Raw genomic sequence first — 26768 nt, forward strand, 5'->3', positions numbered from 1 at the left:
ATGAAATCTCTTGGGTGTTATGCAGAGGATGAAAATCTTTACCTTTGTGCTGATTGTGAACCAGCTGATTATCTCTGAAACAGCTCCCTTTGGTAAATATTGGTTTATTTGACCATCTGCAGCTCATTAAGCAATTTTAGTTAAGTGCATTACCTAATTGTTTCTTAAACATACCTATGAGCCCTTACACAGACTCCATTTAATGCCTTTGAAAAAATAACTTAGAAGGAATTAAGAGAGACTTCATTTGTAGTTTTGCACATTTGTTTCCAAAAAACCCAATTTCACAAAGTTGCAATTACTGGTTAATATCTTCACCTTTGATTATGAACTAAGAAGACTGATATGTTTTCTTTAGTAAAGTCTGTATTTTAAATAATAGACTAGAGAGTTTAAGCATACAATTAAAAAATGTATCCTTCTAGAGAAAATCATTTACAGGTACATGAATAAAGTTCTCTCTGTTTTGAGGTCATCTATCAAGTTTCTGACATGATAATGTGCAGAACATAGTTCAGGTGTCAGGAAGACCGATGAAAAAAACGCCTTCTTTGTTCCTCTGTAAGCTAGAATGCACATTGGTCCCAGGAGCTATGGGATCATAGCTTTCCCTAAAACTATTAAAAATGTATCAGTCCCTATCATGTCTCCTGCCTTTAAGGTCCAGCCACATTCCCTTCAGTTTGTTTCTGTCTGGTCTCATTTCTTGTTCACTCATTCTCCATAATGTTCTGTGAAGTGGATCTTTACATTTGTAAGCAATCTCTTACATCCTGAGTCCAACAACCCGAAATTCCATTTCATTTCATAGAATGATCATATTTTCATGGTAGTTTGTTAACTATGTTAAATTATTTTGTTTACTAACATAAAATAATTTGAGGAACTCGCCCCTGAAACCATTGAAAATGACTTTGAATTTAATTAGTCATATGAACTGTTGAGCAATTCTATTCAGACAATGGCACTCATTCAGGATCAATGCATGATAAAAATAGATTAAATTTTAGAATCAGTTACATGGCTAAAAGCCATCATTCATATTAATGTTTAATCAAGTTTCACTATTCTAAATTGAAGCAGGATACTTGATGTATAGCAGTTAGAGCATCCAACTACAGTCCCTAATGTCTTTAAATACTTACAGTACATTCAGGAAAACAGTATTTTTGCCATTTTCAGATAAATGAAATGGCTGGCTAGAATAACACATACACAATACATAGACCATTTAGAAAATTAAACACAAAGAAAATCTAAGGCTGCACTCTAGAACACCGTATTACTGTTATCCATAAGAAACATAAACAACATGGTTTTCATAAAAGCATATAAACTCAGTGTATCTCATTTGCAACTTTTGTAATTATGTTACATATTAATCACTTAAGAATTCTCATGAAGAAAAATAAATATTCTATATGTACTTACAGTATACTTAATAGTAATCAAACATTCTTAATTGGTATCACATTAATTGCATTAATTAAGTTTCATAGATGCAGAGTAAATGCAATTTTAGCCTAATTATCTAGATAATTAATAAGTAAATACAACTTTACCTACTGAAGACCTATTTTACTACTGTATATTCCTTAAGACATTATGAGGAAGGAATCTGAACAGCTTGAACAGTGCAGTATGTTGTATTCCAAACGAATGCATCATGTGTGAAACAACAGTGGGAAGACAGCGTTAGTTTGGGATCTGTTGAAAGAAACTGTAAAGCCAGGAAAAGGAAAAATGTGACGTACTGGAGGGATGATGGTCTTGTTGTCCTTGCTGATGTGATGCACGATTCCGGAGATGCAGAGCGGCCCAGCAAACCCCAGCAGGTCTGCCAGGAAGCGGAATGTGATGCTGAGAATGAGGGGCCTTCCAAAGGCGTGGCGCAGGGCCCCCCAGATTGACTTTGGCCCCTGTGGGTATGAGGAGCCCTTTTTCTGACAAAAGGAAAAAAAAGAGCTTTGAGCACAGATATTTATTTTCACTATTTGTCTGTTCCAACACAAAGAGTGAATCCATTTCAAATGGCATTCGAACACGACCCCCCCCAGCTGTCAGTGACGTCCACAGAGTCCCAGAGAGGGCAGCTTTCTGCAGCATCAGAAGGACGGATCTCTTAATGCAGCACAACGACTGCAACACTTCCAAGGTCTTATATTTATTTATATTTATAGCCATCCCTAAATTCCTTTTACACATGAAGGGCCCTTTATTCTTCAGGGATGACACACCATAAAGAAAGCATTAAGTGAAAACACTAAGCCACAGCTGTTGACACCAGCCAACATTACATTCTACAGTATGTGTATAGAGAAGTGCACCAGAGGTACTGAAAAACAGTGACAGAACCCACTCTTATTTATACGTACAGTATACTGTATAATGCACTAGAATACACTGCTTACAAATGGTGAGTATTTACAGTAAATCTGCATTCACCAATATCTTTCTCCAAAAACTTGGCCTCAAATGAGGAGGTAATCTTTACTCATATCAAAGATACAACTGCAATAAGATCTGCTGAAATAGTTACATCATCATAATGTCGTTGATTTCACAGTTCTATAATAATTCCAGTACATTTTATATAGTTATATATCATTATACTTTTGCCTTTATGTATGTCATCTTTCTAGATGTATTTAGTAACCTTCATATAAAACTGCTGCATTCAGGAGTTTTAAAGCTGATTCTGTCACCCAAAGGAATCAAGCTGGTGCCACCCTTCATGGTTAAAGAATTGCTGCATTAGGAACAGGGCGAATGTTGCAGCACTTCAATGATAGTGGGACACAATAAAAGAACTTATTTGCCTGGGGTTTAAAAAGGACAGAAACACATTTTTTCCCACTTTTAATTGCTAGCCAGTACTGCTGTATTCCCATGGAAATAAAGCATTTATCACCAACAAGGTTAAAAAAAACACTTCATTCAAAGTGAAATCAAAATAGTTTCCATCTGCAGATATGGGGAAATGCACCCTCAGTTACCCAGAAGGCAATCAAACGTAGAGCCTGAACTCACTCCCCAGTAGGAAATGTTCAGCTGTTGAAGCCAATCTGATACTTTGGTCAGCTTTCCTTTAATATCCTAAAATATTCCATTACCCCTTTTCTCATTGCAAGAAAAGCAGATGTAATGTTCACAGACACAAAAAATATAAGAAGAATATCACTTAAAATAATGGGATAAAGGGTATGACATATATTAAAATACAGTGTATAGCAGAGATATTTATTACTGTATATACAGTATGATTTCAGTTAGAACCATTTGATGTCACAGTCTGAAAAGCATGAATGGTGAGCATCTTTCTGCTTCTTAAACACACGATTCCTACCAGGTCTTGATAAGAGGAAAGGGCTGTTGGGTCTCATTACCTTTTGTGCTTCAAAAGCTTTCCTTAGGACCATGTAGTTAGTGAGGGCCCTCATTGCGATAGGCAGCTTGCCGATCACCTTTAGGTCAATGGGCCGCCTGTGTGCAGAGGTGATGAACGTGTTCATCCACCAGTAGGTGCCCTTTGACAGGAGGTTGACGAAGGGCTGCAGGAAGCGCACGCCCAGGTCCTGCAGATCTTCAGGAGGCTTGACCTCTGTGGGGTGTTTGAAACACACATAGCGCTGCAAGAAAAGGCCACTCATCACACCACACATGACACACTGTGGATCCCCCCAGAGAAATCAATCAGAACATACAGAGAAATCCCCCATACAGTACATACATACATGGGGAAAAGCTTTCAGAAACGCAGCTAAACAACATTATGCTGTTGAGGGGAGGGGAGGAGGGTTCTGTTAAATTTGTGAATTGTACAAAAAGGCAGTGAGAGAGTACAAATTTAAAGATTGTTAGCCACTTCCCACTATTTACATTGGGATTATAGGAGACGTGCAGGTACAGTGGATTCGATTTTACACCAAGAAGACAGGCTGTTGGAGCTATCCACCGCTCTCTTCTCCCTAAGATCTGTTCTGCAGCTGAAAACATATACTATTTCCTTGACACCTTTAAAGTACTATATCAAACATTACCGCTCTATCAAGAATTCATATCAGACCTAACTGAGAATTTGGTTAAAATATTTTTCTGCTTACTTGTTAGTCAAGAGTAGCTTGGATTTCAACTGAAAATTAAATTTCTATAAGAAAATACATTTGACTAAATAGTCACATTTTTTTCATAGTAATGCAATTTCTTTTTGGTGGATTCAAGGTTGCTACAGATATTATTTTTTTTCCACAAGGGAAAACAACACCCAGGAATCAAGCGTATTGAACAGTTTATTGAGTGTTTTAGTCATAATGAATTTGGCTTAACCCTCAGGGCTGAGGGCAGACCTGGCTGTTGGACGAAGAGGCTGGGACCCCCTGCAGCATAAGGAGTGACCAAGGGGCAGCTGCAGAGGTGGAGATGAAGGTGAAGAGGGGAAAGAGGAAGAATGCAAAACACATACAGCATGCAAGGGAAAGAAGTTGATCGCATACAGTTTTTATAATGTTTTAGGCAAATGGCATCAGGTTAGATTAAGAATTACAGACAGCTGAATCTGATTGAACTTGGCTGTTGTCATCCCTCCCAAATATTTCGTTATAAACCTCATTTAATAACACTGGAGAGTAGTTTATCTGAAGAAGGATAAAACTTCCTACAGTACAGCTGCATTGCATTCAATGCCTGAATCAAACACATGCATAATGATACTATCATTTCACAAGTGAAGAAAAGTTATTTTCGCGTAAACCTGCTATTTTTGTGTGTCTGTTGTTGACTCTGCCTTTTCATGTAATTCTTAACAGCTGATATTGGGATGAATACAAGGCAGTCTAGTGAGAGAAATATTTATAGCTGTTATGTGAGTGGGTGCATTAAAGCCATTATCATTTGTCACATTAATGTATGCATGAAGAAAGTTACATGTTTTAAACTATTTTAAATGATACCTTCAGGGAGGCATTTTAGGAACCCTATGGCCAAACAAATGCATACAAGAAATATTTTGCTCCCTGTAAAATTGGTATAATAATTGCAGCTAAGTGACTGTTTCCTGTATGAAGTAATTGGGTTAGTATAATGATAGTGTAATCTGGGCAGAGTGAGATGTGTGTATATGCTTTTGGCTAGCACTGTTGTTTGTTTCTTAATGTGTATTTACTTTATTTTGAGCACTATTTTTTTCTCCACATATTATTAATTTCCTCAGCTATTATTATTATTATTATTATTATTATTATTATTATTATTATTATTAGTCAAAATATTTGTAGAAAATTCACTTTCGTTAACATTTCACACGATAATGAAATTCAACCTTCGTTATGAAAAAAAAATCCTTTTCAGGTACCTTTACATCTGAAAACTGACATGAATCTGATTATTTTATTAATCTGCTCTTAACATACTGGTTAAACACTTAGCAAAGCATTCTACTGCAAAGATTATATAGTAATTATTTGTGCTGTAACATACTGTAATTTGGAATGTAACACATTTCAATAAATGGAAAATAAAACAGTTTGTTGCCGATATAGTTATTAAATTAATGGCTTTTTGAATTATGTCCCTTTATATGGAATTTTAAAGCATCGGCTCAGAGAGGCCAGGGAATTGTGCTGATTTTCAATTGGGTGATATACAGTAGAGAAGTCCTGCTAGTGTTTCAACCCCTAAAGAAGATCAGTAGAGACTCCTTTAGCGTGGTATCTTCACTGAGCACAAAACTGTACAGGAGCCCCATTAAACCTGTCTTCTGAAAGGTTAATCCATGGAGTCAATTAGTGAGTCCTTTTTGTTTTCCTCTGTACTTATTCTCTCTCCACTGCTTGTGAAAACAGAAAAGCAAGGATTCTTCTCAGGGCAGGAATATTCATCATTTGGAAGTGCAGAGCCTACAGGGAATTCTGACACAGTGATAAATTTATCTTGCTGTGCAATAGAAGGGAGGTCCATAATCCAGCAGTGAAATTAAATTATGGCTTTTACAGACATGCAAATAAAAAAAGCTAAATTGTACAGTATATGAATCATATGTTTTTGGCTTGGTATCTTCAAAAAACACACAACGAAACTCATATATGCTGGAATAAAAGTTATTCCATCACAGTATTGATAACGTTTTTTTGTTTCAAAATTGAAAAATCATTTTTTATCTCACAACACCATTACATTTTCTCTTGGTCATTTACTGGTTAAATGGAAAGAAACCTAATGTTTTGAGAGCAGACTGAATAATCTTGTCATTCAAGCTACAGGGTATACAATCTGGGTAATTTTACTCTTCTCTGTAGATCCAAACTAGGTCAGCAGAATGCTGGCAGCAGAGCAGAATGGCAGAATTTGCAAGTAACCATTATTGTTATTGATGTAAATACTTTAAAAAAAGCCTTTATATTTGTACTTTGGGAGCTTTCAGAAAAACAACACCTCTGCACTCCCTGTTGTTACAGCCCTTCCTGTTGCAAGATTATTTTCCATCAGAATGATATTGCATTAAATTGAAACTTAAAACAGTTATGCTCTGAAACTACTACTAATGATGATGATGATGATGATGATGATGACATGGCTCATCTTTGTTCATTCAACCTATTCCATTAATACTCAGAAGCATGGAAGCAATACTATATAGTTTCTACATTATGAATTATTGTACAACTACTAAATAGACAACTACAGTACATACAGTACTGTATAAGGCCAAAGAATATGTGCAAATTAGAGCTTTGTTTGTCCATAAAAAGAAATACAGTCTTTCAGGTATTTTAAAAGGTCTTGAGGTTTACTCTACATTTACCACATTCTTATCCAAACATTACAAACACATGTCAATTAGCAAATACAAGTGAGTCCCATTGATTATCACTACATCATTTACTAGTGTGGGTGGTTTCTTAACCTTCTGGTTAAGACTGCTTTCTGTACTCTCAAGTGTGATCAAGGATGAGAAATATACATTGTTATAAACAAATATTTAAAGTATATATATATTGCATAGTAACATCACGTGTCTGACACTGACATCATTCTGCATTTATAGTTTTCAAAACATGTTTTGAAACATAAAAAATAAAATATTATAAGAGCTAAAAAAGCCAACAGCAAAAGGTCTTGCTTTATAACAAAAATGTTCTGTGCTTATTAATAAAGAACTATGTTACAGTTTCAACAGTCACTTTTTCGAAGGAAAGCATTTCTCCTTCAGTGCGTTTTGCATTTTTATAAAAGATGCTGAGTAGTACATGCCCCAGGCTTATGGTACCAAATAGAAGTAGAAGGTCTTTTTAAACAGGAATAATAGTTACTGCCTCATGACCAATACCCAACATCCTGAATCTGTTAGCTAGCAGCTGGTCACATCAGGAAGAACCAAACAGTCTGAGGTTTAAAGAAATATCCTGCACTGACAGACTGAAATACCTAATCTTTTTAATTATTTGCATAGGAAAACGAAACTGTTTGACCTGGTTTAAATACGCAAAATGCTCAAAGACAATGAGAAAATCAATGTCTAAGACTTTTCCATTTCAGTGCTGTTTAAAATGAAAACAGGGAACATTTTTCATTCAAAAGGTTGAAACATCTTAAAATGCTAGAAGTGCCACATTTCCACCTCTTGTTTGTAATTTTGCTATGTTCCTGTGTTCTTCCTTATTGTTAAAGGGAATCTCAATGAATTTGACTGTCTCCGGGAAAATTATTTCTAACTGCATTTACTGTACATACTGTAGCAATTTTCATCTTGTGGAGTTCCAGAGTGCTTTACATATACTGTATGAGGGGTCTCATTTTATCTACCACTGATGTTTAACATCCATCACTGTGTAACACAGGAGGTATTATGTGCTATATTGCTAAATTTCTTCAGCAATTGAATTACAGAGGAATCTTACTTATGGCAGATTGTTCAAAACCAGAGAGGAATTTAGTCAGGGCACTAGGGGGTAATCAGCACTAATCTTTCAAAGAGTCCCAGGGGATCTCTAACAATATACTGTAAACATGAACTCTACACAGCAGATTGCTTCACAAACTAATAGGATATGATATGGAATATAGAATTGACTGTATTTTATAAAATACACATTCTATTTAAATAGTATTGTATTATAAATATACATGTAGGGCTGTAAAAATAAACAATTTATTTAATGTAAAAAGTACTAAGTTAAAAAATATACAATTTTAGTACTGTAATTCAGTGAGGAAGGGAATAAAAATTACCCTGACACTTTGAACATCATACTTTTGACATTATTTTTATCTGGAATTCTGCAGATATTCACTCTTTTGGGGATGATATGAAAACAAAAAAAATGTTAGATAAATAATAGATAAATACTATTTAATAATCTATAAATCTATTCATACTGTATCTTCCTTACAAGTTATGAGTTACATACATAACTTCTCTGCAACAGTTTGTATTAGTCCGTCTGAAGAAATCATCCTGTTTCTGCAAGTTCATGTACTGTAGAAAATCCATTATTTTATGTTAGCCTCAGAGCTTCAAAAATCAAAACCAAAGTAATAGAATGACCTAATTAAAGAGCCTTAAATACAGAGCAACAAAGAAAATCTCACTAACTAGTCCAGAGTGCACACGTTCTGTTTCACTAGGAATAACAAAATTAAGTGTATTGAAAGTTTTTTTGATGTTGAAGTCACAGTAAATTTAGTTTAGCCATTTAGGTTAGCCTTCTTGTCTGCAAGTTGATCTCCTGGGCACCTCTGCAGAGTAATGAGTGACTAAGGGACAGCTGCACAGGTAGTGTTGGAGTGGAGAGGGAGATGCGAAAGATGTATAGGAGGGAGAGAAATGGCCCACATACAGTCTTTATAGTTCTTTTATGTTAGGAAATGGTTAGAAATTACTGACAGCTGAGGTGGATTGACCTTGGCCATGGTCCCTCCCTCTGAAACTTTCATTATAAACTCCATTTGCCAAGTGTTTTTGACAACAGAAGCTGTATTTGTGTACTCATTGTTAGCTGGGCCTGCAGTAGCACATTCTGGGTTCAGTAGAAAACAATGTAATGCTGCACACTGTACCTTTGTATGCAACACATTTGCTTAAATGGCAGTAGTATAGAAGATTGGTAAAGCACCATTTCATCACTTTGTTATTTCCTGCTCCAAGATTATTGTAATTCCCTTTACTGCACTAAACAGGACAAGGGAGGTGTGTGAGGCACACAGAATGGGGTTAAACAGAATGAAAAGGCTTGATCAACAGGTTCATCCCTGAGTGCATTTTAAGGTTACCTCTCACAATGCACCTTAAGAATTCGGATCCTATTTTCCGGTCCTATATACTTTCTTTGTTTTTTTTCTCAAAGCCTTTGTAAAGAAATTATTTATACAAAAGGCCTGCGGCAGATGCTGTGGTGTCCCATAGTACTCACCCGCACTAGAATGACATTCATCTCCACAGCCAGCAGCATCCCGTAGAGCAGCACCAGCAGCCCCGTGATGCAGAAGCGCAGCTGGGTCAGTCCGATCCCATGCTCGCAGTACTTGGCAAACTTGATGGTCTTTGTGACAAAGGCTAAGATCCAGTAGACTAGAAGAGCTGAGAGAAACAAGCAAAGGTTCTATCAACAAAATATAATTTCTGTTTCACACTAAACAATTTGCAATTTACTAGAAAAGAAAGGGTGATAAACACTGTCCCTGCACTTACTGTATTGTACAACAAAAACTGTAAACTACCTGAACAAGGGCAAATAAATAATGATTAGAATACTATATATTAGATGTTCGCCATACATATCATAAAGGTACTGTATTTAGGCTACTGAAGATACACATAGAATACAGCACATACACAAGTCACCTCTTAGCTAAATCGAGCCCTCTCGCTTGTCTCTTTACATTCTTTTGTAAATATATTACAGATGAAGCTACTGTATCATAAACCATTAATTCATAAAAGCAGGTCAACAAATCCAGGGCAATCACTTTCAGCACAAACCCAACATGTGAAATTTGATTTTACAGCCTCTGTCTATGTTTTGAGAGGGTACGGGATTTTGAAAGAAAGGATATTTGAATGTGATGTCTGGTCATGGGAAAATAATCTTCCTTGCAATATCCTGTTGAACAAATCCAATAACGAATTCTCTGCATCGAGGCCACAACTGAACAACAGCAGAAGAAAATGGAACTTGGAAAACATCGTTACATTCCGACTTACCCAGCAATAACTTGGGGAAGTTCGAGGTTTCAATATTGTGATAGTAGACAATGGACGTGATTGCAGCCATGAATGCCAGTCCAGCAGGCATGTAAAGATGCAGATGGTGGGACTCTGTACACCTGTACAAAAGCAGAAAGTCTTACCATGCAAAGACAGCCCATCATCTGTAGTTTGACAGAGCTGAACTAAGCAGAAACGGCACAATAATGATCAGCATAAATGCACGAAAGGCAATTTGTCTGCTGTTCTTTTCAAGATGTCAAGACCAGGTCACATCCATTATGCATAGGATCTGCCTGTGAAAGAGGCCATATTCACTGAAAGAATATTGCAACTGCATTGAAATTGTCAAATCACAGAATGTAAGTCTAGGGGGGCATCCATAAACAATAAGGTAATTACCATAAGATTCAAAGAGCCCTGGTCACTGTGTGAGAGATTTCTATCACAGGAAGCTACCAAATTACAGCCATTCTGCTGATTGACCTGCAGCACTGTTACCCTTTGCATGTTCCCCAAATTCAGTCCAAGCCTATGCTTTGTTTCTGCGCACTCAGAGAATCAGTATTAAAATGATATGTCTGTCATTCCCCATTTCTTGTAAGGAGATATTACGTTTTTGTTATAATTTTAAAAAAAAATCAATAAGATCGTATATTTTTGCTGACAGAAAGTGAGAGTTGTTGCAGTCTTATGTTTGAATGGCCATTAAATCTAACATATCTCTGAACCTGGTGCATGCAACACAGAGGGGCAGAGAATTCAATTCCTGGGGTGCTGTCCGTCTGGATTCTGCTTGTTCTCCCCATGTTCACGTGGGTTTCCTCTGGGCGCTCCAGTTTCTTCGCACAGTCCTAGGACAGACTGGTAAGTTGACTGGATTCTGGATAAGCTAGCCCTGCTGCGAGTGTGTGCATGTTTGGAATTGTGTGTGCCCTGAAATGGACTGGTGTCCTGCGACCCTGTACTGGATAAAGCAGTTAGGAAATTTACTAACAAATATAAATGTGTATAATTTGTATGCTGACAACAGAGTGGAACAGCTCAAATTAATTTAGCTAGTAGGTTAAAAATTGTGAAAAATGTGCTTACGTACTGTACTGTATGTGTGTTATTTGTAGGGGGAAGTGCACATTTTTAGAGTGGATCTCAAATACAAATTAGCCACTCAAGGACAGGGGGACTGCACTTTCCACTGAATCCAGGGTAGTCGTGGTTTTTAGTTTTACTTTGTATTGACAAGTAGGAATGACAATCTTACACTGCACAATTTGACTCTACTTCAAAACAGATTTGAACATTGATCATCACTTTCCTTGTCCTAATGGGCAATGGTGTACAGGTACAGTATATGAGTTTCTTTCTAGAAATGCTGCATGCACTGTGTTCATTTTCATAATAGAAAATATCATACAATGCTAAAGTTTAATATAGTATGATATTATCAGAGCAAATAGAGTTAAATATAATCATATAATTGATTCTGGCTGAACTTATTTGGGTCATAGTAAAGGCCTAAATTGGACTGTACAGTAAATAGGGCATATTACTAATGAGTTTACATCTAATTAATACATGGGTTTAACACGGCGACACATGCAAACATACTTTTAATCCAAAAAATGACATAAACTTATTCATATAATGTTTGAATTATCCATAGTATCCATACTGTATGATCATAAAATGAAATGAGGATGAGAAAACATAGAACTTGACGATCACTTTGGGTCAATAAGAGCAATAAACAGTGTTTTAGTTTCAGTTTACTACAGTAAATCAATCAGTATTTAGCCAGACTGTACAAGGTCCAGGAGTATTGAATACTAGTAATGTTAAACACTTTCTATGTAACTACCAGCCATATATTATATCCTACAAATGCACTTCTATTAAATTGACTAATTATATGGAGATTATAATTATAAATTATAATTATAATTATTTAGAGATGAGTTCAAACAATGAGCACAAAGTCTTCGCTCACTTACAGCTAAAGCCCTTGAATGAGATGGGAGGCTTCACTTGTGGGGATTGAAGTTTTTCAGAGGAAACTCGTGTGCTGGAAAGCACAGGTTTAATGTATGAATCTGAATATTTTCTACAAGACTGACTTGATAACAAGCTCAATGATTCAGTCAAACACTAACAGCTTTACAGCATATATCCAACATCTTTGATTAACGACAACTATTGATTATGATAACAGCATGGAGAGCTTTTGCGTTGAATCTCTGAGGACTGCATTAAGCTGACAAAAGCTGCAGACGATAAAAATCGATAAAGCCATCAAATATCTTTGTATCATAGATTATATATTATTTATAAATGAAGTTCTTTGTGCTACAAATAAGCTATGTACTGTAGGACACACTAAAACGGATTATATTTTAAGATTTGAAGCAAGGGTGTGTTAATTTAGGTCACACCTTGAGTTTTCTGCGGCTTGATGGCGATTCACAGATTTTTCTACAGCTAGAAGGCTCTCTGCAAATCAGTTTTTAGCAGTTAACACCTTGTCATGATAAAAATAGCCACGGTATCCAAAACTAGAAATGTATCCACTTACCCATCTGACACAATGCCCTCTGCAATCTCACACACCAGCACAAACAGCAGAATGAACGTCAGGATCCATCGTAAATTATGGCCGGGGAAGTGCAGCCACGTGCTGTGATGAATGTGTACCTTTGAACTTTGACTCCCCCATCCTATATGGAAGTAGAACACCACTTACTTTTATTTAAAAAGCAATGGAAAGGAAAGACCTTTTTGATTGAAATGACAATATCCAAAGCGGGGAGTTTTCATTTACAGCCAGTGGCACAAATCAATTTCTATAATATGCTAGCAACCAGACAGCAGTGTGAAGCAGTGGTCAAGACTCCAGTCTAAAGGTTTAGAGATTCAAATTGTAGTGGGGACAGTCCTCCTCTTTACCAATATACCCTACTTTGTACATATTGCTGCAGCAGAAACCAACACTATAAATGAGTAACAGAGCCTTGCATTTTCAGAGGTATTAGCGAGTGACTTTGTCAACCAATCAATAAGAATTAAAGTGGGCTTATGATCTGAATGATCTAAAAACAAATAAATTTAAACTAGTGCTATAATTTCATTGTCAGAAAACCATTGTTTTAATCTAAATGTGTATTCCCCTAATCATTATCTTCCATGCTACCATCATCTAATTAGAAAAACATTATTTTACAATCTTTTCTAATTAAAAAAAATAGATTCCCCTTATAGCTCCTCATTCTAAAACAGGCAATTCATTGTTAAGTTGCAAGGATAGCTCTATGATGAACAATACAATGTATAGGATTTAAATGCAAAAGTTACATAGAGTATATATGCAGAACAGTGTGAGAATACATTTTTTATACAAAGTGAATGACTGAAAAATTAAATAAAACAAAAAATGTATAAGGGACCAGTAATGACACACTGGTCTGAAAGATTTAGACAGTGTGATAATCAGGAAAGAGTAGCCTGACTACTAAATATATTACATCCAAATGATCTTGCTTTTGTCACATGCTCACACTGCTTACTATGTCTTACAATACAAGCATTCCACAACCTTAAAGTATAAGGACTTACCAATGAATAATATAGGGAAGGTTATAAACAGCAGAAACACATGGGGAACCACGGTGAGGGCATCCAAAAAGCAACCGTTGTTAAGCACTCCCTTGTCTACATTGTAAGCAGCAGAATTGTTGTCATTACCACAGAAAGCCAAGGACATGGTGGAGCTCGGACTCTGTGAGCACAAGAGCAGGATACAGGGACAGCCTCAGAGCATTTTACTCCAAAGTGAGAAACAGCATCCAAATCCAAAAATCCCAGGAATCATGCTCCATGAATATCCCCCTTTCTTACATAGCTGCTCTGAGATGCTGAGGGAAATGGCTACAGGAGACTCACAGCACAATCCAGATAGCAGCCCCCTCCGGTGCAGTCTAAGCAATGTTTTCAGCGGTGAGAAATGCCTGCATCGTGTTCTGCTGTGCCAGCGCATAGACATCCTTTTGAATTGGTTCAGCTGAATGCAAATCACTTCTTTGCCAGAACACACACATGTAAAATGCCTACTTTTCTAGCTCCACGAAGATGGTTTCAGCATTAACCTTCAGAGGCATGAGGAACACTGAAAAGCATGGTTCCTAACATGGCTTATCAATAACAGCATGTCCTTGTAGCAAGGCAGACTGGGTACCTACTGTAGGTGTTAGAGCTGAAGCGCATCATATGTGCGTGGGTCTGTAGTTGAATTAAAGCATTCATTCTTCAAATAAATAATTCAATTTAAAATTATAAATGCATGATCTCTATGTATACATGATCAAATGGCTAATTATTTTCTTAAATGTGAATTTAGATTCCAAAACTTAGCATTACGCTACTAACAAAACAGACACTTTCATTTATATCTTCCTTATTCATTTATTAAAGCTTCAGGCATATTGCATGAATTAAATCTTAATGAATAAAAAAACTATTGCTTATTACATTTCATTTTGAAGCAGTAGCACAAAGAGGACATTTAAAATGGTTCTCTCTCCTAGATTTTTCTCACTATGTTATGACAGAATACATATAGGAGTTACTGTATATAAGATTCTAATATATGCTAAATAACATTAAAACACCAGAAATACACATTAACACATTCGTATACAGCACAAAATATAGTACATACATGTGTACATACATAAATGAAACAATAGCCAGTATTGATACTTACCATATTACATTGAGTTAACCTTATAGAAATAGAAAACACACCTATATCTGCTGCATCACCAAATGAATATATATATATAAATATAAATACCTACTGTATTTAAGATTCACCAGTGTTATTTTTTGTACAAAAAGAAGATGTGAAGGACTCAGAACTTCTTCCTGTCCATTATTAAACACAGTACTAATATGTCAACAGCTAGCACTGAGTATTACGTTTTTTACAATTCCATGGTGTTCGTTTTAATGTGATTTACATTCAAAATTACTGTGTGCAGATTGCAATTAATTTTCAGGTATATGCAATAATGGACAGAAAGAAATCTCATTTTGATCTTTCTGTAGTAGTTGGTCTGGAATATACCATACCTCTGCAATGCTCACATGACATTATTCTTTGTTTTGTTCTACTTTTTTTCTTCCACATACAGTAGCTAAAAGAAACTGGTTGTTATTCTGACCTCTCTTGTCTGTCTATGTGGACATTGCAAGGTTTACTCAAGTTCTTGCATTCTTGTGAGCTTATGTTTGGTTGCTCTGGTTTCATGCCAAAGACACCTTAGATAGGTCTGTAATTATACTTCCAGGATAGGCACCAGATGCTTTACATAGCATCCTTACTGATTCTGCCTACAGTATGTTTCATCCCATTTTTAAATATGAAATGAAATATTGTTAGTAATCTGCCTTCAAAGTTCTATTTTGTTTTCAGAATTCATATTCCTACATTTAATATATTCATGTTGTCATTAATTTATGATTTCTGCATAATGCAGTATTATGATGATTTGATTTTTGCCTTGTGAATGTTAATAAGGATCCGCTTGCTATGAGATAAGCAGCTTAAGTGGTGCCAGCACGACTGAAGCACTGTCTCATTGTTTTGAATAACAATCTGCTTTTCCTACTTCTGAATCGCTCTTAGGGCCAGTAGATGGCTCTCCTCCCTCCAGACCAGAATTCACATCCCGATGCCATGGGATGTTAAAAGGAACACAGCTGTAGGAAGTACTGTACCTTCCTTCAGAAGAGACACTAAAGACTACTTACTACCTAGTCATTAAAAACAACCAAGAGTACTTTTTGCCAGAGTAAAAGTCGTAACACCAGTGTTCTGACTAAATTCCATTGTGAACTTATCTAAAGTTTCCCAGAATTCAAACGATAAAGAATTGCACACAACTCCACCTGATCTGCTGTGCATACTGTATAACAGCAATATACTGTATATGGTTCTAGCAGAAAATATCAAATGCATTCAATCATACTGTAGCACTATTAAATATTTAAAGGCAAAGCAGACTGAGGTTTGCACAATCTCTCACCAAGGAGATCACACTTTAGAACAACAGGGGATTGGGATTGGCAGTCCATCAACCTGACATGAAGATAGTAACATTTTATTAAATGTCCTTCGGGAACCGTGCTTTCAGTTCAACCATTGCAAGTGTTAATAAACACTACGAGTGCCCTTGCTTTTATATGAATTAATTCTACAACTGTCCTCATATTATGAATCCATAAAGACATAGATTTATATGCCCTGAAACCATTGTTCATCAACAAAACAAATAATATAATTAATAATCTGCTTTTGTCAACGATAAAAATATCAGTCTAAGAATGAATATTCTTGTATGAAAGTCAGGTTATTCACAGATCCAGGGGCGTAGAGAGTCTAGACAAGGGTCTGCATTATTGCATGTTGCTACCTTATATGCAGAACACTGACCACGTTTATTTGCTGCTTATATTTAATTACGTTAGATTCCTTATACTGTACATTCCTTGCACAGATCAATAGGAACTTGGCCATGTGACGGTAGTCTGAGACGGAGAAAAAAATACAATAACGCTAGCCAAATGTGTTTAAAATGCGTCTGTGGAAAACGACAGGCACTGTTTCGGCTATCTGGTAAGAGACTTATCGCGTAGTGTCAAGCGTGCCGATGGCACAGTACACGCCGTCAAGGCGGTGGGTTGCAGTACTTACTTTAGGAGGAGATAATTTTCGCTTCAAAAGGTCAAAGCTTTATAACTAATCGCCATTCAATTAATGCCACGGTAATGTACAGTAACGCATATGGCCAGCTTAGGCAAATCAGGTCCTTGACTCCGGTGTGGCAGTATCATACAGTACGTCAGCGGAGAATGGTTTCCCGTTCGAGGACTTCTCGGGATGAAACGCTAAAATAAATGCAAGCGTATACCACCGGGAATATACATTTGGTCAAATATATTTTCAGAAAGCGAAACCCGTATGAAAGGTATTCGATTTTGCTTCCTTTACGGTGGGGGTTGGGTATGTTTCAACACCATGCTGTGCATACGACCAGCTAAAATACCTTCAGCAATGAGAGAACGCGACTGAGTGTAGTGAGTATAGCAGAAACAAAAGAATTGACCGATCTGACCCACAGCCTCATAATATCTTGAAGCCAAGATAATGATAGACAGACTCCACCATCAAAACGACAACGCATGTAAAAGGGCTACACTGGAAATACTTGGCATCTTTCAACGTTGAAAACAATGAGATAATTTTTCAACCCCCTACTGACTTAATAATTATAATTATAACAATACCATCATTAAAAAGAATGAAAATATATTTAATATATTATAGGAAGCACGAATAATACTCGATCTGTGTGAGGAATGTTTTTGTCAAGTAGCATTACTGTGACGCAAATACTATTTCGCTTTCCATTAACGCTTCACTGTTCGTTATAGTTTTAGGCACCTCTGACCTAAAAAAACAAGTGCACTGCGTACGGACAAGATAATCAATCATAGTGGTAATAAATGAAAGAAATAGCACCTACTGGTTTGTACCGCGGTAACATCTTGATCCACAAATGTTGTTTCCACCGTTGACAAAATATATCGAAACGAAAATATGAATACTGTACTTCTCCAATACGCACGGCAAACTCAATGAAGAATTGTTTCGAGTGCACAATTCGATCCTCTTTGACGAATAGTAGTAATACATTCACATTGTGTTCCTTGTAGTACTGTTGTGACTAGACATGTAACAGTACCTAGGGATCAGTGCCCAAAGTTTCCAAGCTATATATATATAACGATATATATCGATGTAACTTGTGATAATTTAGAAAAGAGTCAGAAAACCTGTTAACTCCAGCCTACATCCCATTGTTAAGATATCCTTTTTTATTGATGTTGACAAGCACGCACACAGAAACATTGGCAGACCGCCGGTAGAAACACGGTAGATGGGTCCTAGCGCCACGTGACACGCACTCATTTCCACAGTGCTGTCCAAGGTGCTGAAACGATATATAGTCACGCCAAGGGACACGGCACGCTTTGTGTTTCTTTGTTGAGTATTTGGAAAGTCGTGTCTCTTCCATTCTGATGGCAAGATTTGATAATATACTATCACTGACACACACTCTTCTGAAGATATTATGATCATCTCAAGTGTTCTCGACTATTTCCAAAACGTCCACAAACCCGCCTCCTCCTCGTTTAAAGCGACGGTTCCCCATCATGATCCCGAGCGGAGCCCGGGGGGCAACAAGGGTGCGACAGACTCCGCCGTGTTTTGTTCTAGCTGAGCTCACCGGTTGCCTTTAATTGATCTGCTTGCTTGTTTAGACTGCTGGTTTACTTGTCTCTGCCATCCGTCCCGAGTTTCACCAGCACCCGAATTCTAGTTTATTGTTTCAGCTTCACGATAAGCGACCTGAGCAGCCTCTGCACATCTTCCTTCACCCTATTTCAGACTACACAATTCTTAACGGGTGATCAGATTATGAGGAACAGGCACCTATATGAATTGATAGTGTACAGTACCGAGCCTACTCACGCTAGTTTGTTGAGTTCAGATGATTTGTCATATGCACAAGTGCAATTAGATGCTTATTTGTATATACTGTATACTCCAATACAAAGGCATTAATTAAGGAATCACCTAACATAAACACAGTACAAACCCAGCAACCAGCAACAGCAACAAGCTAAATAACTTAAAACCTTTTAAATTAACGTGTTTCATTCTGCAGAGATCCATTTCAGGCACCATATCTGCATAAAGACAGTTCCGAAAGCCAGAGATTGGTACAGGATTAATACGATCTACAAATTCCATTTGACGTGAGAGAACTAAAAGCAAATATTAAAATAAGCGCCAAACAGAAATCTGATATTAAACGCACACACAAAAAAACAAAAAAAAAAACAGAAAAGAAATCTGTCCATCAATAGGTTCAGAACATGGTGATCTAAAGCGTTTTCCTTAAGACATTCATAGTTTTTTGCAAGGCGACCGATTTGATTTTCTCATTGGATTTTGCAAAGAGCCAGTCTTCGTCTTCACGCTCTGACTTTCCGATAAACTTTCTGATGTACAGTGCAGCAAACGTTAATGCGAGTGTCAAGATCCTTGTACAAACACTACAAAGTAAAAAACTTTTACTGTAATTGCCAGTTTCTAAAAAAATGCATGCTAAATATTGATTAACAAAAGAAGCAGCACAGGGAGATGGATCAGAGATCCATCCACGGACTGTACTTCTACAAACCGAAACGATTGCACAAAAACGCAGTAAAGCAACTACAGTAAAAGTCTGGAATATTTGTCCAGTGCGGTTTTTTTAATGAGGGTTCAATCGAATCAAGCTTAATCAAGTGTGATACATTTCTTTATGTCCAAAAAATAAGACCACATGTGTTGATACACTTTCCAAATTACAACTCATTTAAAGATTTTAATGACACAGATGGATATTATTGATAGTCAGCTGGCAATGGACTAGTAGAACACCGCCCCCTACCTGTCGTTATTAATCCAATATAATCTTAACACTGTATACACCTGATATTTTCATTAAACGCATTTAGAGCACGGTTTAAACTGAATCCTTGGGAAGAAACACTTCATCCATTCTGCGTTAACTGTCTTTTACTTCATTGCACACAGAACAGTATAAGACATTATTAAATTCCGAGAACGCTATGGATTTCCGAGGTTCTGCTTTATATGTCGGCATTCAATTGTAACGTACGGATTTTTGAGCCACGGTATAAACTAGAATTTAACTCAGATACACAGTGTAGAGAGAAGCATTCAACGAGGAGTTTTAAATTTTGAAAAGATAAAAGAAAAAAATTAAGACTTCGCTGTCAGCTTTTACACTAGTTTAATGTAAGCTGAACGTCCTTCTGTCAGTTACAACGGTTTCCGCAAACGAATGCAACAGGTTGTGATTGAAGGGTATTTCAGTCTTAATTAAAAGACTTCTTCCACACGATCATTGTTCTGTAATATTAAAGGTAATGGACTGTATCATTGAAAGGACACGGTGGAGGGGACAGCGGCACTTTCACATCCAAGAGCACGTTGATCATATGTGAATGAGAACTTTAGGACCAATCTAAAAGTCTAAAATGCATTAACAAGTCTACATCGTTTTTGGGATGAACTTAGGCCACTTTGTTTGTCTCTCTGTCCAATATAAAGGTAATGAGGAAGTGGCTGATTTAAGATTAAAGCAGAAAGTCATATAAAGATTCCTACATGCAGTATCTCAGCCTCGGAGTCTCACAAACTAAGTACTTGGCAAAAAAACAGGCCAGATCAAGACCATAATACTTTACTATTGTGTGTTCTCTTTAGAAGAAATTCTAAAAGAAAAACGAGAGAAAAACACAAAACAATCAGAACTTTTCAATCTGGGATAAGGATTTTATTAATTCTGAAATTGCAAGGATGGGACCTCGTGCCACTGTGTGATAACTGTGTATTTCATGTTTTTGACAAAAAGGCACATCAATGACAAATTTGCCACTATCAATAAAATACAGCAGGACTTTATCAGTTATATCAGACTTTGTTGCAACACATAATTACAAAAATATTGTAGAAATGGCAATTGATAATGTTAGTACACTAAAGTGTACACAGATATTAACTTCTTATTGTTTTAAATATCTTAAAATAATTATTTAATAAACTGCAACAACAAATTTCCTGAATTCATTTCAAAAGCATACTGTAAATGTCTGTTTCAATATAACTTTTATCTCGGCTATTCCCACGGTATAATAAGTCACAATAAAGCACTATGACACTCACAATGTTTATATGATGAGATGAATTTCACATGATTTCTTCCTTAATTTTGGCGAAAACAGATAATAAACTGCCACTTGTCCTGAAAGCAGCCTTAGTAGGGAAGTCCACTGAGACAGTAACTATAAGTATGCAGGCCTTGCAAAACATACTGTAAGCAAAAAAAACTCATGTGGCCTTTTCTCCAAAGGTTGGCAGGTCTCAGGAACACTGATATGAGACTGTTGGCTACTTAGTCAGGGTGTGATAGAAGCTCGTACGAAAGAAATCGCATCGTTAAGGAGATGTCTCTGCTTCTGTTAAAGGACTATTAGGGAAGTGCTATTCAGAAGATCCCTGAGGAGGTTCACCAGTCACTTCAAACATTAAGTGTTTTATATTTTCATGAAGCAGTTCAAAAGACTGCTTTGTCTGACTGGCATGTGAATGTAGTCGACACAGGGCTTAGCCAGGCATACAGTGTACAATATTCTGTGAAATATCAGCTTAATTTATTTTTCAAGGCAAAATGATCATCTTAAAAAATAAATAAAATTAATTAACCCCAATGAAGTAAACATAGACACTCCTAAAGGCAAAGGATCCGTCTTGTCTTCTGATTCTTAAAAGAAGGTCCTGCAAATAAAACAAAATAAAAAAGTTTTCATGAAAAAAGCTAAGTCATGTACTGTACTGTAAGCCTTTAATCTCACACACAATTCATTGCTATAAAAATTTGAACAAGCTGGCAGGTCCAATATGTAGGTGCACCTCAACAAATGTGATAAAAATGATAAAAATGTCAAGCTCTTTACTCTTTAAAACACATAAAAATGTTGATTTTGAAAAATGAAACATATTTTGAGTTAAATATGACTTACTAAAATAATTCAAGCAGTACTACATTTCTTGTAATCTTTTATGCTGAAAATAAATTTTGAAAACCAAAAGATGAAGTACAGTATTCCTATTTAGAAAAAAGAAAAAGGTTTATTCCATGCTGAAAAATGAAGAAAGGAAACACAATGTTTCTTCGGGTGTGAGCGGGTAAGTATTCCTACTTAATACACATTCAGGTAAACCTGTAGAAAACAGTTTTGCTTTCTTTTAATGTAATCAGCTTTAAAGAAAGATTATTTCTTTAAAAGATTACGATATTTGCTTTCAATCTCCAAAAACCTCCCTTCATCTTGTTTTAGACCTTCTAATTGGACTAAAACACACACATGAGAATCATTAACAATGGAATAAGAACAGATACCTTAAACCTGAAGATGGACTTAAAGGAAGACTCCATGCAACATGCTGTGAAAACTGTTTTCAGAAATTAAGCACTGTAGGTATATTAATTGGGGATATAATATTGTATGTGCCACAACATGTAACAGTCCCTTATTACAACATCAATCAGAACTACTGCTAAAGGTTACCAACAGCCCCAAAATAGACTCTGAGGTCTATACAGTACATTTTGACATTTTATTTAACAAAATGTCAATTATTACAAATTACGTAGGTGAAGAGAGTGGAATATAGACTAACCTATTGAAAATCATGGTGTTTGTAACAGGTCTAAACCAAGCATTTTTACACTGGTGTCATTCAGAAACAGGTAATTCACGTTAACAATAACATCATGGCTGTTCTGTGTGTACAACCATGTTTCTGAGAGATGTTCCTTGTTGCATTATCCAGTGCATCGCAGGTAAGCGAAATTAAACATTGCAGGGAGAGATAAACCTCTTTAAAACCAAAACAGACATTTAAATGCTTCTAGTCTCTCCAAGTACAGACGTTGATTTAATTTAATTTAATTTAATTTAATTTACAATTTAATCATGTTCTGACAAATAATCAATTCAGACAATTGAAATCCGTCTATATTAACTAACTTTGGACAGAGCAGAGTTGGTTTGAAATGTCTGTTTCCAGTAGTACTTTGTACAGTGTGTTGTTCTACATTCAACCAATAAAAAAAAGGCAGACAAGGCTGATTAAGGAATAGCTCTAGAGACTGTGACATGAAGATGATGCATACATTGATACATGCCCTTGAAAGTCTAATACCAAAACGCCAGGTCACTACATAGTTACCATTAGGAAACTGAAGGAGCTACAGCTGGAGCAGGTAGCCTTGTCTGTATACAGAGGCGCTGCCTTCGAAAACTTTTCTGTTTGCAGTGGGACTGACTGATGCTGCTTTAGGGCTGAACATACAAATAGTACAGTACTGGTATTAAAGAAAGGAAATGAATAATTGTTTCTGAGGTTGTGAAAACGGCTCTTCTTACTCATTCAGTAGGGATGGGTCAGACTGCAAATTTGTATCATGCATCCTCTTACAGTATGTTTCCAAGGTTTTACACTCATATCTCATTTCATTTATTTTGCAGACCATTTTATAAATTAGGGTTGAAAAAGAACTATTAAATCTTTTAATGTATAAAACCATCATTTTCTTGAAACAGTTATAGAAAAAAAATATAGGATCATTTCTGTATGTCGCTCATTCAGGACAATGAAACAGCCCTCCCAAAATGCAATATACAATGTAATCCTAGTCTGAAACACTTTAAAACTTTGTTTTAAAGACTGCGATAACTGTCTGATCACTGAAGCAAATCATCACATATGATGTTGGTTATGTGGTGCAGTCAGTAAAGCAAAGAGAACCATAAGAAAAAAAACCTACAGTATAAGCACAAACAACCCTCCATTCTCCTCTAGTATTGGGCAATGTTTGACCTTAATGTGCATCAGAACAGATAAAAGTTTATTCCATGATAAAAAGAAAAGAGACACAATGTTTTGGATTTGGAACCTTCTTCAAGGCTGAAGCACCTTCAGCAGACCTGAAGAAAACTCCATAGCCAAGACTTTGTGTCTCTTTTCCTTTCAGCGTGGAATAAACCTTTAGCTGTTCCTTTGCAGCCTACGCATGCTGATGTACTGTAGCTACCTACTCGACCTTAATGTGCATTTGACTGGGGCTACCATTTTCTACATGCATCACAGTATGTCTATTATGTTCAAATGATCAACTACATATTAGTGAAAGGTACAATATAAAAAAGCCTGCTAAATTAAATACAAAAGACTTAAGCATTTTTCCTCAATTAGTAGTTGTAGTAGTACATTAATGGTTTTCTGGTATGCTTTTGTTACTTTAAATGAGAAACATTACTACTTTAGCTATTGTCCACATATGGATTTAGAAGAAGTCAAATAAATGCTTGTATTCCTCTGCAGATCAAAGAAAGCTAGTGATTGATAAGAAGAAAATACATACACTTCATCCTCATATTCCTTTGGAGGAGACACAGCAATCACTAGATCAATCCAATCCTGTAAATTCAAGATATAACAGCAGCCATAAAGAACCCATCATGAATTCCCTAACAGCATGTATGTTAATGTAGGCGAGCAGTAGTTTAGTCAAAAAGGAATTTATGTAAATTTACTTAATTTTTTCCATGTCTTCCACAGACCTTTATGACATAAAATATTACAAAACATTATTACACCAGTCAAGATGATGCATTTCCCATATTTGATTATCATAACTAAACTGCTTTTCCATCCATATCAGAATATTGCATTTTTCCAAAACAATACACGAATGCTTTTGCCTAAGCAGTTTTTTAAAAATAAATTCATATTTGCAAAAATAAATCAATGAGACTGTACTAATGGCATGTAGAGAGAATGTAAAATGTTTAAATTTAAAATGATGCATAGACACCCCAGTAAACACTGTACTGTATCACTCTTACCCCACCACTGTTCCATGCTCTTGCCAAGGAATTCTGGCCTTCTGTTAAAGTGGCGTCAGTCAGGATTTTTCCATTAACAGCCATTATCTCATCTCCCTTTACTATTCCCCCTATTGTTAAGACATATTCACACATTCATTCATCAGAGAAAAAAACAGCCTCAGCAAGCAAGCCGATATTGTATTCTAGGGTACACAATAAAATAACATGCTACTTACACATAAATGGTTAGCAAATAAAGTAAGAGACAAGGCAGGTTGAGGACCTCCGCCTGTCACAATAGTGATGAAAAATAGATGGATCAGGGTGACTCACCCCTTTAAGTGCAAAACTTAGTAACTGAAACAGCCAGAACATGTGATGAGTATAGATGCCTTGCAGTCACTGAGCTAGTGGAGGTCAGACAAGATACTGACTTTGGAACTTCCTGTATATTTACGCCTCCCGTGTGATATTACAGGGACATAATTTAAAGACTAGAACAAACTGAGAGTATATATTATAAACCAACTCAAACTCAAATGCATAAACTGGTTTTGGAATGTTTTATCCACCACTGATTTATTGTCGTTTATTGTACATCTTATACATCATAAATACAAAGATTATTTTATGGGGTACTAACATAGAAAAAGTGTAGCCACAATACAATCTATCTTTTGAAGGACACTGGTGAAACTGTCCTGATCTCCACACAGTTTAGGAATTACAGTGTCAGTCTGTTTTTTTTTTCTTATCACAATGCTTGTCTGACTTTATTTAAGTTGTATGTTATTTAACTTGTTGTTGCTGCTGCTATTCTCTGTTTATGTTTTTGCATTTCATTGCACTTAATACTTCAAATAGTTCACTGAACTGAACTGTGATCCATGGGAGTAAGTGTGAGAGAAACTGAAGCCTCTTGTTTATGATTGTGTTCCAGGTTAAGTTAAAGAATTCTCAGGAAACAGGTGGCAGGTGTTTGGATTGACTGAGTGGTGAAATGTGTTCAAATGACCCATCACGTCAATCAAATGAAAAGTTCAAAAGCTCAGCAAAGATTCATGCATCCACAGAAACGGCACACTGTAAAGTTCCCCATTATATAAAACTGTGTATAAGAACATACCCCTGAATGGCTGTCAATGTACCTTCTGGCAGAGAAAAAATACATGTTTTGTTTTATCTGACAACAACCAACTTCACTGCCATTGTGTAATATTATCTTGCTTCACCCAGTGTAAAATAATATGACAAACTTCATTTCAAGTTGTGTAAGCAGGGTTCCTCTAGTGATATAAATAGTAAAAAAAATCCCCTGTACCAAACTGCTATGTTTGCACATAATTTGGAAATCACGTTACTTCACCATTCACACACATGACAAATGTATGGCCATCAATGATATCAGGTCCACTCACCATGCTTGTCCGCAGAACCACCATCATAAATGGCAGAAACCACAAGCTTCCCCAGAGGAGAATCTACCCCTCCTTCTACAGCAAGATCGAGTGGTCCTTCCTGAGCACAAACAAAAAGGACTGGTTTGATATCGCAACAGATATAAATCTTAAGAAACATTTCAACTTTGATCTTCTAGCCTTCATCTTCACACAGCAATTTTCTGATGCCTTTTCTGTCACCGTACCATCCCTGGCCTGAAATATCTGTAGTGTGTGTTTAATGATACATGGCTCTGGATTTTAACAAAATAGGTTTAAAGGTGTTTTCTAGATATCAGCAAGTTTAAATGAAAATTTAATTTCTCTACAAAGACATTTTGTAAATATTCTGTACTGTATGTATATATGTATAAAGTATAAAAGGCTGTACCTTTTTAATTCTGAGAAGTCTCACATCTTTTCCCATTATCTGTTCTGGAGTAAACTGTAATAAGAGAACAGAACAAGAGAAAGTCAAATCAAAGAAACAAATCTGAAAGTCAAGCAAATAAGGATAAAAGAGAATACTTCAAAAACAGCAC

General features: G+C 36.2%; 2 protein-coding genes across 2 annotated transcripts in view; both read right to left on the reverse strand.

Annotated features, from left to right (window-relative positions):
• abcc8 (ATP binding cassette subfamily C member 8) overlaps positions 1-18179 on the reverse strand; it is a 58398-nt gene extending 40219 nt beyond the window's left edge. The window contains exons 1-7 of the mRNA XM_088935103.1: positions 17779-18179; positions 13808-13970; positions 12771-12912; positions 10199-10320; positions 9408-9574; positions 3387-3629; positions 1755-1943 (exon numbers count right to left, since the gene is read on the reverse strand). Of these exons, the coding sequence (XP_088791229.1) occupies positions 1755-1943; positions 3387-3629; positions 9408-9574; positions 10199-10320; positions 12771-12912; positions 13808-13970; positions 17779-17799 (1047 nt within the window). The 5' untranslated portion in view covers positions 17800-18179. The remainder of the gene's footprint in view (positions 1-1754; positions 1944-3386; positions 3630-9407; positions 9575-10198; positions 10321-12770; positions 12913-13807; positions 13971-17778) is intronic.
• Positions 18180-23119: 4940 nt separating this feature from the next.
• ush1c (Usher syndrome 1C) overlaps positions 23120-26768 on the reverse strand; it is a 36002-nt gene continuing 32353 nt past the window's right edge. Inside the window, exons 23-27 of the mRNA XM_088935246.1 lie at positions 26618-26671; positions 26206-26305; positions 24806-24915; positions 24322-24377; positions 23120-23239 (exon numbers count right to left, since the gene is read on the reverse strand). Of these exons, the coding sequence (XP_088791372.1) occupies positions 23146-23239; positions 24322-24377; positions 24806-24915; positions 26206-26305; positions 26618-26671 (414 nt within the window). The 3' untranslated portion in view covers positions 23120-23145. The remainder of the gene's footprint in view (positions 23240-24321; positions 24378-24805; positions 24916-26205; positions 26306-26617; positions 26672-26768) is intronic.

This window comes from Atractosteus spatula, chromosome 16 (assembly GCF_055471065.1).
Source record: "Atractosteus spatula isolate fAtrSpa1 chromosome 16, fAtrSpa1.hap1, whole genome shotgun sequence".
NCBI classification, from domain to species: domain Eukaryota; kingdom Metazoa; phylum Chordata; class Actinopteri; order Semionotiformes; family Lepisosteidae; genus Atractosteus; species Atractosteus spatula.